The 20,080-nt window shown below is 42.1% G+C and overlaps 1 protein-coding gene across 6 annotated transcripts in view; it reads right to left on the bottom strand.

Moving 5' to 3' along the window:
* Window positions 1-20,080, bottom strand: part of pde5ab (phosphodiesterase 5A, cGMP-specific, b) — a 54,482-nt gene that overhangs the window by 19,909 nt on the left and 14,493 nt on the right. For 4 of the 6 annotated variants that reach the window (XM_074622974.1, XM_074622977.1, XM_074622976.1 and 1 more), the window contains exons 2-8: window positions 13,279-13,795; window positions 12,794-12,967; window positions 9,001-9,090; window positions 7,986-8,057; window positions 7,479-7,568; window positions 7,226-7,363; window positions 1,263-1,330 (exon numbers count right to left, since the gene is read on the bottom strand). In XM_074622974.1, the coding sequence (XP_074479075.1) occupies window positions 1,263-1,330; window positions 7,226-7,363; window positions 7,479-7,568; window positions 7,986-8,057; window positions 9,001-9,090; window positions 12,794-12,967; window positions 13,279-13,795 (1,149 nt within the window). Of the gene's footprint in view, window positions 1-1,262; window positions 1,331-7,225; window positions 7,364-7,478; window positions 7,569-7,985; window positions 8,058-9,000; window positions 9,091-12,793; window positions 12,968-13,278; window positions 13,796-16,919; window positions 17,155-20,080 lie in introns of those variants that run through there. The other 2 variants (XM_074622972.1, XM_074622973.1) reach the window with 1 other exon arrangement.

Below are 20,080 nucleotides of genomic sequence, written 5' to 3'. Positions count from 1 at the left end.
TGAGGGGTTCTCACATACCTGGCGTATTATTCATAAAATCTACAATAGTTATGTAATCCATCAAACTGTAGCATATCTGTTATTTCAGGTAGACCCTACTGATGGCCAAAACCTCATAAGAGACTAACATGGGCCCTGTATATTGGTGAGTTACAGTACAGCAAACCCAACTGTACACACATGTGTACACACACGGTCCAATTGTATTGCTTGGACGGGAGATTAAGATTGAATTTTCGATGCTGCGTAGCAACAACTGGGGAGGACTGGCCACCCTGGAGACAGGGGGCGGGGATTTCTATCTCATTGCATCTTAAATCAGATTACGGCTCATTCGCTCCTCCTGGCTGGAGCACCATGTTGATGTCAGGAAGCTGTGCAGCTGTAGCCTCCTGCAATCATTGTCTCCTCATCCTGACCCCCTCTACTCATCCTGCCTGCAAACTGTTCAACCCTTTGGTTCTCCGATGGGCCTCTGATTGTAGTAAGTGCTGCACAAAGATAGCAACATGTTACCTGTGTGTATCTTACAAACACACACACAGGTACCATTTCTTTTGGCATCACATCTCCATCCACTGTAGTAGAACCGCTCCACATATGCTACTAATATAGCTGTCACGTGTAATAAGAATGCACGTTTTCCTCATAACCGCCGCGTCTGTACGCGTGACGGACGATTGTTCGAACCCTCTCGGTCTCGGACCGCCTCCAAGACAGTAAAAAAGGGCCCACTTCATCATGATGAAACAGGTTGTGATTGAGGAGCTGTCAAATCAAACCTGAAGATGGCGCATCGAGCCAAAAGAGCCCCGGCTAATGAGTACAAGAGCTTTGAGGCCGAAAGCTGGCGATCAAATGTCTGCTTATTTGGCAAGGTGTAGAAGGCGGATTACCTCCAGACGATCCCACGGGGCTGTAAAATCAGCTCTGCAAAACTTATGAGTATTGGACTGAGCTTCTCTGGCTTGTCTTTTCTCTTTTCAATTCAAAAGGGACTGATTGGGGCAAATTAAGAGACTTTCACTACTGCCTTTGCATCCCTCTTTTTTCTACTTTTCCTTCTGTGAATGTATATATGATGATATTGAATCCAAGTGCCTGTTACACAAACATCACCTGAGGGGTCTCTGAGGATGAGGAAATGGGTAGTTTGCAAATTCAAGGAAACATTAGCGCTCATAACTGGTGGAAACAGCTGTGAGTACGCCTCAAGGCCAATCTGCGGGACTTTTTAATTAAATAACGGGCGATCACCTTACCTTTTGGGGGCATCTAGGACTTCACCCAACTCCTCGTATTCCATGTGAAAGACACTGGAGAAGGAGGTCTGCAAAAAGAAGAAAAATACGTTGAGTGATGTGGTTATAGGACTTGCTGGGGGCGACGGATGCTCGGCGTAATGTCATTAGAATCAGGTGTCAACATATGAATACATACAGGGTCTTGGTTTAGTCTAGATTCCAACCTCAAAACAAAGATCTTGCGTGCTTTTCTGCAGGTCCACCCTGTGTGTGTTTTCTGGCCATATCGACTTCCTCATTTCCTCCAATTAAGCCATTACGGGCTAAACCCAACAACTAAATACCGTAGGTTAAGCCGTGGTGCTGCAGCACACTGCCTAAATAACATCTCCAGGGATGAAAAAAAAAGGGACGTTGATCTAATACCCATCAAGCCTTGCCAGAAGGAGAGTTTATTTCGACATTCCAGCACTCCTTTTGCCTTTCCCCCACCTTATAGGGACTTGTTTTCTCTCAACCTGCACTCCCAAACCCTCGCAAAGGATCCTTTTTTTCCATTTTTAAGAGGTGGAGACAGGATGTTAATGATGGACAAGGCTTCTTGCTTTTGGAAAAATGTGCCCCCCCTACCCTTGCGCGCACACACACACACACACACACCTTCACTCTATGGCATTAGTTCACCTCCATCTATCTAGGTGAGAGTAATAAAACTGTTTTAAACAGAAAAAGGACCTGGCGATGTTATGACATTTATTGGGGTCTCTGGCGAGCGGGAAAGTTTATAACAGGATGACACAGGATAATGGATTTTTTTTCCCCCTGCATGTAGGAATATTGAAATAAATCAGGCTGGTCTTCTCATATTCCTCGGAAGCATCAGTCAATGTTTTACATGTCAAGGAATGGTTCCATGGTCACGTCTTTGAGGGGTTTTCACACGCAGTTATCAGCATGAGTGGTAGATGGATAAATCTCATGCAGTCTGCTCATGTTATATCATGGACCTCCAGACATTTTCTCAATCCCTAACACAACACAACACGCTGTGTGATTTACGTGTTTAATAGTGGAGCCGAGCACTCGAGAAAGGAAAAGGAAAGAAATCTGAGACCATCCTAAGTAGAAAACTGACCGCATTGGTTGTTCAAATGCTTTTCTAGCAAGTGACCTCTTGCAGATATACATATAAGTATGGTCTTCTCCAAGTAAAAGTGGAAGTAGCATGACATTGTTAGACCATTAAAAGATCATTTAAAAGGAGAAGTTGAGGCACAAGTGCGGGTCAACAAAGCTGGAATTCCCTGCTAAGCCTGCTGCCCCACGACTCAGCCCCAGATAAGCAGAAAAAAAGAAATATCTTGAGAACTATTGGATGGATTGCCATGAAATTTGGTACAGCCATTCATGGTCCACAGGGGATGAATCCTAATGAAGTTTGTTATTCACAGACTTTTCATCTAGTGGCACCAGCAGGTCAAATTTTTCACTTATCCAGTGAAATCATCTACAAGATGATTTGGTACAAATTTGGTCCAGACATTCACAGTTCCAAGGTGTGTGCTCCAAGGTCGATTATTGTGTTGGTCTCACGATATATTTGTAGTAAAAGTTGTAGCAAACCTTATTCAGAGAAGTTTCAGATCAGAAAACCGAATAGGAATCATCATGCTTTGGTTTAATTTATCGTTTAGGTAGGAGGAAAGGAAAGACAGACAGGAAGAAATACAGCGAGAACAGAAAACAATAGATTTAACAACTGTAGAGAGATTGGTACAACATGTACCCACACTTAAAACACACTCCCTAATATGTTCAGGACACCTGTACCTGTAATTCCGGTTTCTATTGGGGACAGTTAAGCATCTGAGAAGAACAAAACGCTCTCATGCAGTGATGAGCCAGATGCCAAACCCTGTCACATGTCAAAACACCACACATTCACCCTCGCACACCATATTAGCACGCTCAGACATAATGCATTATGCACATATGCAAACACATACTAACAAAACACACAGCACATTGGCATGCAATCGGGCTATTAACATCGTGCATCCATGTGTATGGATGCACGAGCAAAACGCATTATCATTTCATGTACACACACTTATAGATATGCCCATAGAGTACAATACAAATATCACACACACACACACACACGACTGTTTCTAAACAGATGCCACACGCCGCAGTAAAATGAAGTGAGCCAACGCAGGCCAAACATGTCGAAAACTCCTGTGTTATTGTTGGTACGGTCGAGTGTTAAAAGACCAGCACTGTCATTTATTAGACTTCCTACAGGAAAAGCTCCTTTCCTAGAGGAAAAGTTACGTTTAAAATCCAAAGACCCGTGGGTCCCGCTTGAGAAACTGCAGACATTTAACGCTGACACCTGTATACAGAGGGCCGTCTGGCAGATAAGGCCAGTAAAAAGTCCCTAATCTCAGAGTAAATGTTTAGTAAGGAAAGAGACAAGAGAGAGAGAAGTAGGGGAGGGGATATAAAAGAAAGGGAGACAGCTGGTCTGGCAATGCTGAGGTCACGAGAGGGACAAACACACACACACACACAATGTATAATATAGTGGGTTGTACACTGGATGATCCACAGAGGACACAATCAACAGTAAGGCCCGATTAGCCCGCTAGGGAGCCAAGGGGTGAAAACAAGCTGTGGGCCCCTACTGAGTTTGTCCAATGTGCCTCAGAACCAACCAGTATTTCTATTTTCTGTATGCCAGTTTGTTACGCAATGTTTAAAACCAGAACCCTTCATCTCAGCGGGTCTAACCTGGTTATAATAAAAACCCAGAGAAAGTTAAACACCGATGTTTTGTAACCTAATACAAACCACTTCAGTGGCTTTTCATTGCCCATCCAGTTAACCCCGGACCTAAACACAAATATTGAATGGTGAATTGGCCATGTAGTTGGTACTTTGTGAAACCAGTATTTAGAATAACTTGACATTCAGTACAGTCAGGCATCAGCCCAGCGGAATGCTTTATAAAAACTGAAAATTGGTGGTGGTGGTTGACTTGAAATGTTTATTGGAAAATAGTACTGATGCCAGAGAAGTAAGACATCCTGCATGTTTGGATCTTTACCGAGGAAAAGATTGATAAAGTTGAAAAAAAATACTTCATTCAACAACATAGCATGTCCACCCAACACCCATATCAGCGGCTAAATGGGCAATGATGTGCATTGAAGTTGATATTTTGTAGCATCAGTACATACATTAACATACCATTCACTAAATGTATTTGCAGTAACTTGACCGTCAGAACATCAGGCCTGTCACATGCATCGTGTTTTGTTGAAAGGCTCATGGTTATGGGTAATAAACGTGTTGAAACAATCATTAAGAGTGGCTTATTGTCATGTTCAAGCATGTACTTTGACCGAGCGGTGGGTCTTTTGCTGTTTGTCTCAAGGACCCATCGATGGGCGGCATGACCAAGAAAGGTCTGAGAGGATAAATGCTGCTATTGTATGAAGCACCAACTTAGCCCAAAGATGCTAAATGCCCAACCAGAGGTGATTACCTCTAACCAACGAAGCCTTGTGGAACCCTCCATTTTCGGGGTGGATAGTCTTGCTGCATTAGCTACCGTCATTTTCTCCTCTCGAAATCACCCTGAATCTCCACCTTCCCTCTAAAGCGCTGCTGTTTGTGGTCCGAAACTATGGCAAAGCTCTTTAATTGCTGTCGTCATCTTGACCGCCCTGCACTTCCACTCCACTCGCTCCATAAGGCTAAATATAGCAAGCAGAGACAGACAACCAGACTGTTTCTCTTCTGTGACTTTCACTATGATAAAGTGGGACTTTTAGACATTTAGTGGAGGAAAAGTTTATTTAAAACTGTCATATTATATCGAAAATTATCTAAATGTAAAGTGAGGAATCTCTGTCTTTCCGGTTGTCCTTTGTAATATCTCGAGAACCGTTGTTCCGATCAACTTCACACTTGGCGGGTGTATTGCTGGGACCCCGCGGAGTGCTTCGTCAAATTTGGTGCAATTTGGACACGTTCAATATGAATAAATGTTCAATAAACAAGCACACAACGCTCTATGCAGCAGTGAGGGGCGGGGCTTCAGGGTTCTGCAGACTGAGACAAGCATGTTGACTGCAGACTCAGTTCACTGCTGGATCCTAGATACAGCCCGCTAACCTTTCTTCACATCCCTTGAGTCAACGAGCATGAGCGGATAGCTTAGAGGAACAGCGCCACTCTGCCATTCCAACTTCACATTTTTGGAATTCTAACTTGTAACTTTGCCACCGGCAAAATACCTCCACTAATTAAGCCCATGCTCTACTTTATAACCGCGGTGGTTATGTCAACGCAAGCGACTAATATCATGCCTATTTGGAAATTTATACCTCTGCTAAGTGTATTCTCTTACACACAATGACGTCAAGCTCTACCAACGCCGCCACCCGTTACACTGCATATCATGCACCTCCGCCTCCAGTGTTTGCACCTCAAACAACAATGGCGCTGACCCCAAATGACCGGATGTGTGTGCGAACGAATTTCACCGATGTTTCTGACCCTGAGTAACTGCATCCTGGGTGTGTTACAACGCGTGATGAGCTGTTCATGAGAACGCTGCAAGCAGCATTTGGCCCGCTTCGAACGGCCACACGCGTCGAACGGGCACTGCACTAATACATAAAAAGGCGGAAAAAGGAAGCTTTACCGCAGAAGTATAAATCCTCCAGATCAGGTTCCTATGTGCTACCACCTACAATATTCGGCAATGGGATGGGCCAAAAACACACACACAAAAAAGACCTATTGCTCAAAAATGAGCTCAAGCTTCCCCTAAATAACTGCAATGTGGGCTACACTCGCTCTAGTACTTAAAGACAGATTATAAATTGCAGAAAATGGAGAAAGTTAAAAATCTGCTGCTACCAAAAGCGTTATGTGATGTTTTGCTCATGTGGCCTGTCCAGGCATGGAAAAACCGAGAGCTCTGAAAACCAGAAGGAGCTGTATCACTGACCACAACCAACACAGGCCAGAAGCAGAAGCTAGAGAGCTCCCTGAGACACACTGTTGCAATATACCGAAGTCTTGGAATGCTTATTGATAAAAGCATGTACATTTGCAGCGGTATTTCAATGTTTCCTGCAGGGCACTCTCTGGACAGGTCACCAGACTATCACAGGGCTGGATTTGAACCTGCGACCCTCTTGCTGTGAGGCAACAGCCCTCCTGTCTGAATCAAAATACTGGTTCAATATGAATTGTAAAATTGGAACTGCAGGCATAAGTAGATTTTTAGAAGCCTTGCACCTATGAAGCTGCGGGAATACTGCAACCAAGCTCGTCTATCGATCTCCCTCGACGTATGACACTTCATTTGCTTCCTTTTCTTGTGTGCTTGGTTTCTGAAGTGTGTCGGTGTGTGTGTGTTTCAGGCACGAGACGCCCCTGAGGAGGACGCAGCCAAAACAAATGTTAATGCCCACAGAGGACTCTAACAGTCTCCGTATGCGTGTGTGTGTGTGTGTGTGTGAGTCAGTAAAGTGAAAGAGACCGTCTTTAAAGTAAAAAACACGGCCAGCTACTGTTTCTGTCTGCCTCTGCTTCTTGATTTGCAGAACAGAAACCACTCGCTGTCAGAAGTGTCGGAGGTCACATAACTCATTATGCTCATGAAAGCGGCTATTCATTTTAAAAGTTCATTAAACTCCATTTCATTTCAAGGGAAACAAAAAAGCCTTGTATCCATTTTTGCTCTGAAGGTACTTTGAGCAGATGACATGATGATGGTTCCCTTTGGTATCAACTGCTTCATGTCATTTTCCTGTGGAATTCTGATGTATTCATTGGGCCTCATTCACTAATACGTGCGTAGAAATGTTCTTACTGTGCGCACAAGATAATTGCACACGGATTCACGACACTTGCATGAACATGTTGTGAGCATGTGTGTGTGTGTGTGTGTGTGTGCTGACCATGGAGTCGTCGTCAGCGGTGAAGACGGTACAAGCCTGGGCCTGCATAAAGGACAGGATGGTTCCTGCGATCTTCCTCAGTAAAACCTCCAGACACTGCTGCTCCTCAAAGATCAGACTGGCCAGGTCCAACAGCACCTGCACACAAATACACACACGTATTCACACACAGAAGAACACACATCATGTTTCAGAGTTGTGTGTATATGCGCCGTACACACACCTACAGAGACAAACGTTCACACCGACCCACCTGATTGCGTCTGTTTTCCAGCTGCGATGTCTCGTAGAGCTGAGCGTTGTGCAGGACGATGCCTGAAAAGGCCAAATAGGCTGAGAAGTCCTGTTGGAGAGGAACACAACACATCTGAGCACCACGCACAAAGAACAGTGAGGAAGGAATTACAGGAAACAAGACAGACCGTTGTATGGAAAAAAGCTAAATAAAAGAAGAAATGACTGTTCAAAATGTACCTTAAAGGGAGATTTGTCAAGTATTTAATACACTTATCAACATGGGAGTGAGCAAATACGCTGCTTTATGCAAATGTATGTATATATTTATTATTGGAAATCAATTAATAACACAAAAAAAATGACAAATATTGTCCAGAAACCCTCACAGCCCTAGTAAATACTTTTGTACTCTAACTCAAGTAGATATTTTGATGCCTACTTTTACTTCTACTTGAGTACCTTTTTTTTTGTTGCAGTTTTTGTCTACTCTCCCCACCACTGTGAACCGGTGACCTTTACTAACCTTTTCATCCTGTTCACTGAAGGCACTGTCCTCCCCACATTTTTTATTAATAGCCTGAGCCACTCCGACGACCTGTGATGGACAGGAGGGAGAAAACACAACAGAACAAGTTGATCAAAATGAGAATTAGCTCCTGTACACAGATCTTGGTACACAGCTCTGGTTATAACTGAATGGTAAATATCATGTCTTGATTTGTATTATGTACACAATGTGAATGGAAATATGGAAAATAAAACATTTTCTTTGAAATAATGCACACAAGTGTTGATAAGGTTTCAAGGCTTGAGTTGCTAAAGCTGTTTATTGGAAAAAAGGATGCAATTCCTTAGTGAAATTGATTTAAAGACCTAATTGGCCAGAGAGATTCAGGTTCAAACAGCTACTGCAAGAATGTCAGCTACATGTCTAAATGGCTCAACGGGCACTTAGGCACATTTTTTAAATAATTTCAAATGTAAACACCATACAGCATAAACAACCTGTATAGCTGGCTTTCCACAAACTGAAAAAAACAAAATATAAAAATTTAAAAATATAATTGAGCATTTAGTTTGACCAAAACAAAAATCATAACTCAAGGTCTACTTAGTAGCTTTTACCAGAACTTTCAGCTGCATCTTATGGTCTTCCCCCGCGGATGGAGTTTTCTCAGTTGTCATGGAGATGGCGGAGTTGTCACCACATGAAGTTCGGTATTTACATACTATATGTACATAATGACAACTGAGCCATCTCCATCACAACCAAGCAAACTCCATCTGCTAAAGACAACCATGAGATGGGTTTGTCTTTGGTCAAAACTAGTCATACAGAGTCCCATAATTTTTCTAAAGATGGCTTTATAAACATCAGTCTTCTTTGACTGTTGATATCAAATTGGGCTTGACAAACAAAAAGCCACAGGTATCCCTTGAGACTTTCTGGTTCATGGTTATCTTCTATAACAGCAGTCAAACAACAGCAGCTGTACTGTAGGCCGTGCAGTATACGGCTCCAGTGTGTCCTGTCTTACCTCGTCTCTGTGGTTCTTGATGGGAAGGCAAAGGATACTCTGGGTTTTGTAACCTGTGATCAGGTCCACCTCAGCATTGAACCGGGGGTCCTGAGGAGACAAAGCACGTAGAATTCAACCCCTTCTTTAAAGCAATAAAACAGTAGGGTGGACATCGGACAAAAGTATTATCCATCAGCAGCTTCAATACGTCATATCTGCATTCAAAAGCCTCATGAATCCAAACACGCAGCTCAACCACCTACACTTACGAGAACTACAGTAACAATTTGCATAAAGTATTCTGTAGAAGTTGCACGCATGCAGCCGTCAGCATTATGCAACACAAAAATTCCACTCTTCTCCGAAAACAAAAGCCTCACATACGTAGTGTTGTTAGTGCTTGGTATCAATCACAAGGAGGAAGAAGAAACCTTCTTTGGTGTGTAGATGTGGAGTTCAAGAGAGAGAGAGAGAGAAGTGGCTTCTGAAGGCATGTTAAGGACCAGGGGGATGGAGACATGTTTTATTTAGGGGACTATTATACTCTCCCGCTCACCGGCTGATCTTTAAATACTCAGCTTCTCTTTGTCCAAACCATGAGCCTCTAAACTCAAGGGGACGTATGGATGTCTGTATAGAACCATGAACAGAGGAGGAACACCAAATTCTTCCTGGAGTCAGTTTTTAACTATAGCAAAATGCCCCATCAAAACTCCAACATACACCTAGTGACCAAACCACTGCCTTTTTCAACACTCATAACTCACATATAACAGCCTTTCACTACAGCAGAGCTCCTCTCCAGAGCAAGAAAGCTATCTGCCCACAAAGTTTACAACATAATTACCTTTTAAAATCCAAGTAATACGTGGAAGGATCAACTGAAATCAAAACAAAACTCAGCAAATGAGAGATAAGTCCTGCAATATATTTTACATTTTGGATCGAGCACAGTGCAGGCATTGATAAGGACATTGTAGTTTGGTTTGGCCCAAGCTGTTGCCATACTCATAATTAGTCCAGCCCAAGGACGGCTGAACTAATGTAAACAGACAGAGGATTCTCATCACGCTGCTGAAATCAATGTAATCCTGAGCAGACTAATGGGAAGTTAAAGATCCAATCAGAGAGCCATGGGGAGACCCAAAGATGATGCAGATGAACTTCCAGGAAGCAGTATCAGGTTCTGCATACACACTCACACACATACAGTGTATACACTCTTGCATAAATACAGCCTGCAGTGTACACTCAGATTATCTAGAGCAGGGGTATAGGCAACCTTGGCAGGTGGTGGCAGATTAACCGATGGCACACTAGCAATAAGTGTGCAAGAGACTTTTTGGAAATGATGAAGTGCCTCTCATCCATGTGCCAAATTGCCTCTTTCAGACCTACTCTGCATCTGATTAGCTGGTGCTCGTTGCATTCTTTGCATAATTCAAGTGTATTGCTGATGAACAAGATTAGTGGAAGGTTGGTATAGGGTTCATGTTTACAGCTCAGATGAAGATGTCTTCAAAAGGATGGCAGCCTTCTTGTTTAGTGTTCTCATGTATAATTTCAATGTCCTGTTTATGGGAGAATTATTTTTTTTTTATGTTGCTCTGCACGTTGCCTATATGTATGTGATAAAATTACAGGTCTGTCGGAGATTTGCATTTTGATGTGGTGTCATAATTAAACGTAATGTTGACTTTAATGTTGATATGACACACTGATTAACGAGAAAATTAAAAAATGGCACTTCATAACAAAAAGGTTGCCGACCCCTGATCGAGAGGAACAGAGTGCATGGACTGAGTTGGTTAGTGCACATCAAAACGCACTTATACACACACTAATATTGTATTACACACACACATTTTTATATGCACACACGCACACACACACACTTTTATTTCATATTATTTGCATATGTGCTTACAGGCATTAATTGCACACATTCATGCACAAAGACACACACTCTGAAAACCACACTTACCCTCAAGGGCACTCACTCAGAGGACGAGCGCCCACACACACACACACACACACACACACACACACACGCACACACGCACAAACACAGCAAGCTAATTGGATGCAGGTGGACCATCCCATCAGCCACTCTTGTTCTTTATTTGTCATTTTCTCAGCGTGTCTCCTCTCACGCATCTCTCTCATCATCATCATCATCATCCTCTCGTGGTTGGCAGGCAACCAGATAAAGAGCTATCAAAAGAGGAAGGCACACAGCAGGAAATCTCTCTCTCTCTCTCTCTCTCTCTCTCTCATATATTATCATGACCATACTGAAACACCGTATTGCCAAAGCTCATTGTACAGGGTGGTATGAACGGGGTAAAGATTATGCAAACAATAAAACATTATAACATTATGATGCAAAAACCATGTCAACCATATTATGTGATGCAAATAGCAAGAACAGGAAGCTGAACACAACTGATGGATATCAGCAACAATATGAAAATAATAACACCAGTTTGCTGTGTGTGTGTGTGTGTGGGGGGGGGACTACTCACTGTTCCTTTCTCTCTCTCTCTATAACAGTAGTTTTTTGTTACAACATACCAAGTTATCATATTATAACAATAATTTTATTTTACCGAAATGCATTGTGTAATATGATAAAGTTACTTAGAGATTAAATTACTGTTTTAACAACAAGAAAACATTGTGTTAAAATGTATTAATTAGTATTTAGTAATAACAAGAGCTAGGGATGTTAATTTTGAATTTTTTTTTAACCGATAACCGACCATTGTTCACCGATTATTAACCGTTAACTGGCAAAGATTAAACGATTAACAAGCTGCCCATGCTGCAACGATAAGCCGATACACCAACAGGTTAAATCCATCATTTATCACCAGCTGTAGTGTAGAGCGTGTAGAGGGAGTGTAGAGAAAGACATATTTGACAGTTCAGATGAAGTCACTCAGGCAAGCACACACACACACTGAAGTCAGACACATGACCACACACTAAACACATGAATTTAATCACATCCCCGTACCTCTCTCAACCTCCCTCTCTCTCTTTCTCCTTCACACACACACACACAACATTACGCACACATCTGCTTCTTTTTGAAGACACTCATAACTCTTCCAGAGGGAAGATCGTACTCAGTGTGCAGCCAGAAACACACGTGTACGTGTACACTGCATGCACTACAGACATTCCTGTCCCATCTACGCCATCCTTACAAATACACACGTCTCTCACTATCAGATTCCCATCACCACTAAAAAAATATATACCTAGCAACACCGCACCACAGCAAAGCTCTCGTTTGTTTAAAATATGCATAAAACAAATTTGTAAAAATGCACAATTTGTGGTTTTAGGGGGAACTTATGTGCTGGAACTAATTCTTGATGAACAAGAATTTGCCAGAAACAGTTCTGGCACACAAGTCCCACGTAAAAGAGGAGGATAAAGCAGTCGTTGGTGACAGATTGACAGGCAGGTTGGTTTGATCATTGATTAAAGTGGGAAAGTGATATTGTGTTGAAACCTGATCACATCACAAAGGTCAGTACACTGACAGTCAGGGGTCAAATGCGCATGTGTGTTTGTGTGGTGAAGACCAATCCTCCAGAGGACCTACTTGCCCTTCTGTGTCCGCCCTCTCCCCCCTCAAGTCAAGTGCTCCGTCAGCACCGGCCATCAGATACCCACGAAGCAAACATAAAACCTGGTTCAACACACACACACAAAAAGCACGTCGCCGCAGGCTTCCCAAGCGTCCACGCCGACCCCGGCGTGTTATCAAAAAGGAGACAAACGCAGCCTGAATCCTCACCTCGTAAGCGTTCTTGATATTGAGCGGCTGTCCCGTGGCGGCGACGTGTCCCACAATGCCCTTGTTCCACTCCAGACGGATGCAGTTACTGGATGACTCCTCCAGCGTGGATCCCTCGGCGACGTCGAACAAGCGGCTGACCAAGAACTTCTTGTTGGAGCTGTCCTCGCAAACCTGGGACCAAGCATAGCAGGATGTGGTCATACTGATTTAAAACAAGAAAATAGATGATAGTGCATCTTTCTGTTGGCTTACACCACAAACACAGCAAAGAAAGCAAAACAAAAGAATCTCATCTCTTGTAAGAATAGTAATATTCACACCAACAAATCTAATGAATGTATAACTAGAGGATTTGTGTTGTACAAAGTAAACTAGAAAGGTGTGAGTGGCCTATGTCTCCCTTCCTGTTGCTCTGGCTGATCCCAGTGCTCCAGGTAAAGCAGTTAGAATGACAGTTTGACCCACAGCCCTTCCGTTCCTACCAGGAACAGTGAGTAGCGGTCCGCAGCGATCAGCTCATTGATGTGGAGAAAGATCTTGTGGCAGAGTGCTGTCACATCCAGATGACTCGACACGTCCTTCACCAGCTCCAGCAGCCTGGCGCAGCGGTCCCCCCCGATGCCACGACCTGCCCCGCCGCTTCCACCGACGCCACCTTCGCCCATCACCGAGCCCCGGAAAGGGACCGTTTCGCGGTCGGCGTCGCTCAGAAATGTCAGAGAACCCTCAGAGTCTTTGACCACGATGGGTCTGAGTGGGCGGTCGAACTCAGATGCTGAGATTTTGCGAGTCGGGGTGCCGGGGGCCGGGCTGGGGACCGTTGCCGGGGACGGGCAGCGGTTGTCCAGGAGGCTGAGGGTGGGTGGAAGGATGGTGGAGGCAGAGGTGGGGGCGGAGTCTGTGGAGGACTGGTGGGCCCGCTGCTGTGGAGGATTGTCTTTGGAGGCAGATGGCTGGATGGGGTGGACGCGCTCAGCGAACCAGGCATTCACCATCTCCCTGTCGAAAGAGAGAACAAACTATATTAGACTCTTTGTAACAGAAGGTACTGTACTATCTGTACAGCTGTTACAGTTACTACCATGACTAACATGATGATACCACCTGGAATATAAATACATGTAGTTCATGACTAACAGACCATATTATTTAAGACAACTTAGATAATGACTATTCACACCAGCATACGCAGACCTTTTATAATAGTTATTTTAAATGAAAACACTATGTTTTTCCCAAAACTTAGTTGTAGTTTTGTTGCCTAAATCTTAAGAAGTTGTAGTTTTGTTGCCTAAACCTTAAGACGTTATAGTTTTGTTACCTAAACCTAAAGAAGTTGTAATTTTGTTACCTAAACCTAAAGAAGTTGTAGTTTTATTGCCTAAACCTAAAGATGTTGTAGTTTTATTACCTAAACCTTAAGACGTTGTAGTTTTATTACCTAAACCTAAAGACGTTATAGTTTTGTTACCTAAACCTAAAGAAGTTGTAGTTTTATTACCTAAACCTAAAGACGTTATAGTTTTGTTACCTAAACCTAAAGAAGCTGTAGTTTTATTGCCTAAACCTAAAAAGTTGTAGTTTTATTGCCTAAACCTAAAAAGTTGTAGTTTTATTGCCTAAACCTAAAAAGTTGTAGTTTTATTGCCTAAACCTAAAAAGTTGTAGTTTTGTTGCCTAAACCTAATGAAGCCTTTTTGTTTGTGTTCAAAACGAGACGTTTCATTCAGTTTTACATGTTAGAACGTGTTGCCTTTAAGTTTCACTTTCACTTTTACAACGTAGTGGGCGTAGTAGGCCCCTAATGAACCACATCTATGGTGCTTAAAGCGACTGATAACGCCTATTTAATGGCCTGATAACAGTTGAATCGGGTGGCAATTTGCACCAAACAGAGGAAAATGCCAAATTTGGGTGAGATGGTGGATGGAGAGACGTGGGTAACAAGCTCAGTAACCACTGTAAGAGAGAGCAGGAGGCAAATCCCCTGCATAAGAGTGAGGTGAAGTTCAGTAATAATACAGTGAATGTGGCCGCTGATGATAACACATTGAGTAGATAAATTATAAGTGAGCGTGGATAATAAAAGTGAATGCAGGCACAGTTGATGAAGTGTTTTCATTTAGCCTGTGAACGCTGAAGTGACTAATGTGGATATTTGCTGGAACAAATCTAATGTGCACAAGCGTGTGTGTGTGTGTGTGTGTGTGAGTGTGCGTGTGTGTGTCAGACAGGGAGTAGTCCATGTTTGTGTATGAACAGTTAATTGGATGTGATTACAGGGAAGCTCTCTAATCAACCAACCATTGTTTAATCAACTTCTACAACACACTCTCTCTCACACACACACACACACACTCTCTGCTTTGGCTCTAATTTTCAAACACGCTGAGCGTAAGAGAAGAAGGTAACAGGGGCTGCCCATGAAATTAGCCATCTCGGGCCCTCGAGCCAGGCAAATAAAAGTTGAGGAGCCACAGAGAAGGAGCTGTTATCTGACTTGCAGTGATGACTCCTCCACTGAGCCGACTGCCTCCCCACAGAGCCGACCCTAATGTATCCACGGGAGGTGTGGCTCAATCAATACTTCTTGAAGAAAAGCATCTCAACGGCTGATGTGCACACACACTTTTTTGTGTTTTGGCTTTGAGATAATGTGTGTGTTGCATTTACTGGATGAAAAGAAAACTAAAGTGAAGTTGCCATAGTGTTTTAAGTGGATAAGTGGGTCTGAAGGGGGTTTGTCACTAAAACAAACAGACCCTAATGACCTGATGAGTACTGCCCAGATATGACCGCTGCTGCAAAAAAAATGCCTTATATAGCTGCTACTGCCGGAGAAAGACTGATTTGGAATCTGTGTTTGCGTTAGAAATTAAAGCAGCAGTAGGCAGATTGGAGGAAATGGGATTTTAAAAAAGTTATTTTTACAAAACGGTCACTATATTCTGACAGTAGTGCATGACACAGGTAAAAAAAGCAAGTTCTTCTGTGTCCTTCAGTGCTCCTAATGGCATCTGCAAGATTTCAGACTGGAGGAAAACAACCAATCAGAGCCGAGCTGGAGCCTGACGTCTCTGAGCAGCTGTCAATCATTCTCGAACTCCAATCAAACTAGGCAGCGCTGATCAAATATGAATCAATATTCTGTTAGAAACATCTTGTAGTGTACTGTTTAGCTGTAATATGAGACGGTTTGTCTCATTGTCCATGTTGAGATCAGTTGAGGAAATACCAAGCACCACCCAACAGCCGGAACAAACTTTCTCATTTTACAGCTAAACGGTACACTACAAGATGTTTCTGAAAACATTTGAGGAGAGAAATAGGCATTACAGTAACAGAATATTGATTCATATTTGATCAGCGCTGCCTAGTTTGACCGTTTGATCGGAGTTTGTGAGTGATTGACAGCTGCGTCCGTTGAATAAACAGCCAATAGGAACGCTCTCTCTCTCTGAAATGACCTGTGATTGGCCAAAGTCTCCCGTCACGGGTTGGATCTTTTAAAGCCTGAAAACAGAGCCGTGAGGAGGTGCAGAAGTCTAGTTTTCTCTAAGAACACTTGAATTACAATATGCTGAAAGGTTATTATGGAATTTTTGCCCAATGATGCCAAAAATATTCTGCCTACTGCAGGTTTAAATGGCACAGGCAATACATGTGGAAGGGTTGTATATAGTTATCACCAATGGACCTGACCTATTCAACAGTACAGGGCTGAGAATTAAACAGGATCATTGGCAGCAGTAAAAGTTAATGATTTAAGAGCCCTGTGCAACCCTTCAGAGCTGTTACTGATTGTGAGCTTGGATGGTGAAATGAAAAAAGCTGCTGAGCTGTGAATCAGAGAGCATTAATTACAGCAGCTTCTGCAGGTATAGACCCAACACCAGCACCTGAGCAGGGTCACAATGACCCACAATCACTCACTGCTGCTGGAGAAGATGTTTACTGTTAGATGTGATGATTATATATGAGGTAAAGTGATTCCTTATAATAAACTCTATTGCAAATAACTGGCAGGCTGAACACACAAAAGCATAGAGTTTTATTCTAGAGTCCTATTCTGCAAACTGCACAGAAACTAAAGTAAACCAGATCTACTCCTCTCCTCTGTTACCTTGAAGCCTTCCTGATAAAGTAGCAGTGGGTGAACTCCAGGTGGTCGTCCAGCCACGCTTCCATCCTCTCGCTTTCTGGGGAGTAGCAGTCCTCCATGGCGCAAAAAGAAGACTCCCAACTGTGCAGCTCCCAACTGTGTTACCGACTACATCTACTGTACACACCGACGAGCCGGTACACTACCGAATAATGTAGAAACAGAGGAGGAACAGAGAGAGAGAGAGAGAGAGAGGGAGAGAGAGAGAGGGAGAGAGAGAGCTGCTCCAGGGCACCGGACATAAAAGCGGTGACTGTGCGCTTCCTAGTGTTGGTGGAGAGAGAGAGAGAGAGAGAGAGAGAGAGAGAGAGAGAGAGAGAGAGAGAGAGAGAGAGAGAGAGAGAGAGAGAGAGAGTTGGGAGACACCTAATCGTTTTTTTTTGTTTTTTGTTTTTTTTTATTGACACAACACAATTATTATTATTATTATTATTATTATTATTATTATTATTAATAATAATAATAATAATAATAATAAATAAATAATACAAATTATTTCTGTATTGTTTTCTACCATTTTCATGTTTTTTTTTAAATATTTATATATTGTAATTTGCTTAATGAATTGTATATATGTATATATATATACATATATATATATATATATGTATATATATATAATAATAATATAATAATAGCATTCATAAATAAATAAATAATACAAATTATTTCTGTATTGTTTTCAAACATTTTCATGTTGTTTTTTTAAATATCTATATATTGTAATTTGCTTAATCAGACGATATACAGTATGTATATGTATGTTTTATTTTTTATTTTGTTTTATTATTGAATTGATGCTTTGGCAATATTGGTCATGCCAATAAAGCATATTGAATTGAATTGAAAAAAATGTAGACAGAGAGAGAGAGAGAGAGAGAGAGAGAGAGAGAGAGAGAGAGAGAGAGAGAGAGAGAGAGAGAGAGAGAGAGAGGCTACCCAGTGTCTCTCACCTTTATCATAAAGGACACTAAACACCTATGTTCCTACGAATGTTATTGAAATATCTGACATTATTGGGCATTATACACATACTATTTAAAATTAAAGACGCATGGTGTGGTCCATATGGGAATGCACTGATGACAAATAAAATTTAAAAAAAAAATGTAATTTATTTTTTATAATTCAATGTACTTTACTGTAATGATATTTAATTATGAGGGCTGTCAATCGATTAAAATATTTAATCGCGATTATTCTCAAAATTGTCCATATATAATCGCGATAATAATATAATATGCATTTAATAAGATAATTGCATAGTAGTTGCACATTTTTTTTAACTACTACTGTTAGCTAGTTGGCTGCAACCTGAACCTGATTGAAAGCAAATAATTCATTTTCCCAAAAAAAGGGAAAACAGGATGTGAAGGGGTTCAAAATGAGCTCAAGATATAGAGTAAAATCACTATAATCTTTCTACCAAGCAACCACAAACACCTGAACCCTGGCGTGGTATTACAGGAAATTAAAGTCAGAGTACCACACATACACTGAAGTCTCTTTACAAATATACTATACAGTATGTAGCAGAAAAGATTCTGATAGGAACATACCAGCCCTAAGGAATGATAAACTCACTGCTGAGCACCACAGACAGAGTTTGTATACAGTATATACTGATTTACCTTGGCTTTTACACCATGATGCACATTTATCATCTCCAGCGAATAAGCCGCACGGAGGTTTTTCATTCATTTCTGTTCAGATACTTGGTTTAAACAATGCTGATTTATAGCGGCTCAAAAGAAGACCTTCGTCTGCACTAATGAATTCCCCAGTAAGATGCCGATGGCTCCGTTTTTCTCAAACTCACACAAACAAAGCAAATATTAACTGTGAGAAAAGTGTCACAGTGGTTTTAGAGACGACTAATTGGAGAAACACTGAATACCTTTCTTACTTAAATATCAGTATTCAGCAGCTGACAGTGGTTGAAATTTAGAGGTGAAATAAACAAAGTAAAGTGAAAGAATTCCTGTGCGAGAGCAAATCCACCCCAAAACATTCATTAATCATCTCTGTTGACCTTATTTAGCTTCTACACTGTGATTAAGCTGCTGATTCAAAATAAACAAAATATATAATAAACCCTAGCAGTGATTCACTTTTCAATGATCCTATGAATCCCATGGAGTGCAGGCTGTTATTGATGAAGTGTAATGGCTTTCAGCCTCTGAGTCTGTCCTTGGTCTCCAGTGTCCCCCCCCAGCTGGACACTCGGCCCCCGTCGGTGGTGTTACCTTACCGGCAGATGGTGGCTGGTTGTCCCGGGGGGCGGGGGATACCCACCAGTAGCATCCCAACCCCCTCCGAGCCTCCCATCACCCCCACAGAACAGAGAGCCAATGCTGCTTATGACCTGTCTATACCAGCCTTTCTGATGAAACTCCTCTTTGACACTTATGAGGGATGACACCCCGACCATTGTGTCACTTTTTAGATCATTCATCTCTTGTGCATGTTTGTCTTCTACTCTACTTTCCTGGTACGTATGCTGTCCAGCCCCTAATACCCTCCTACATCTCTTGCAAATGTTCTCATGCAAAGTCTGCACAAATGGAAGAAGAAAGATGTCAAGCACAGCCAACAAGATATGCACTAATTTAGGTTTAGCAGACTCACTAAAGTCGTCAAAGGCAACTTTCACTTTTTCAATGACCAAACAATTCAATAACAAGAAAAGCGTTTACAGCCATGCTACTGTAGCAGCTCTGTGAGGCTGGACTTATAGGCACGTGTTGCTTTGAGTTAAACACTAACATCGGCATGTGAAAGTGCTTACAATGAAAATGTTAACAGGCTGGTGTTTAAAGGAGTAATATGTTGGAATTTTCTAAGAAAAAAACAAACAATGTTTACACTCAGACAAAAATAACCTCTCTCAATCATCACTTAAGCCCCAATAGCAGTTTGACCCTGCAGCCCTCTGCCTGGATTTGCTCTTTTCTTCTTATTTTGCTTTACTAAGGAAGTTTCTGGGCGTCAGCAAACAGCCTTTCGGGGTGTAACAGGGTGTGCAGGCCGTTCAGGTCATCAAATACCGTCACTTTGTCACGCCCATCGGCCTCCGATACCGAGGCACAAGCGTTATACATCCATGGTCACGAGGCCATGTA

This window comes from Sebastes fasciatus, chromosome 22, assembly GCF_043250625.1.
Source record: "Sebastes fasciatus isolate fSebFas1 chromosome 22, fSebFas1.pri, whole genome shotgun sequence".
Lineage (NCBI taxonomy): Eukaryota > Metazoa > Chordata > Actinopteri > Perciformes > Sebastidae > Sebastes > Sebastes fasciatus.
The sequence above is the reverse complement of the archived record's forward strand: the minus strand, read 5'-3'. Positions and strand labels throughout refer to the sequence as shown.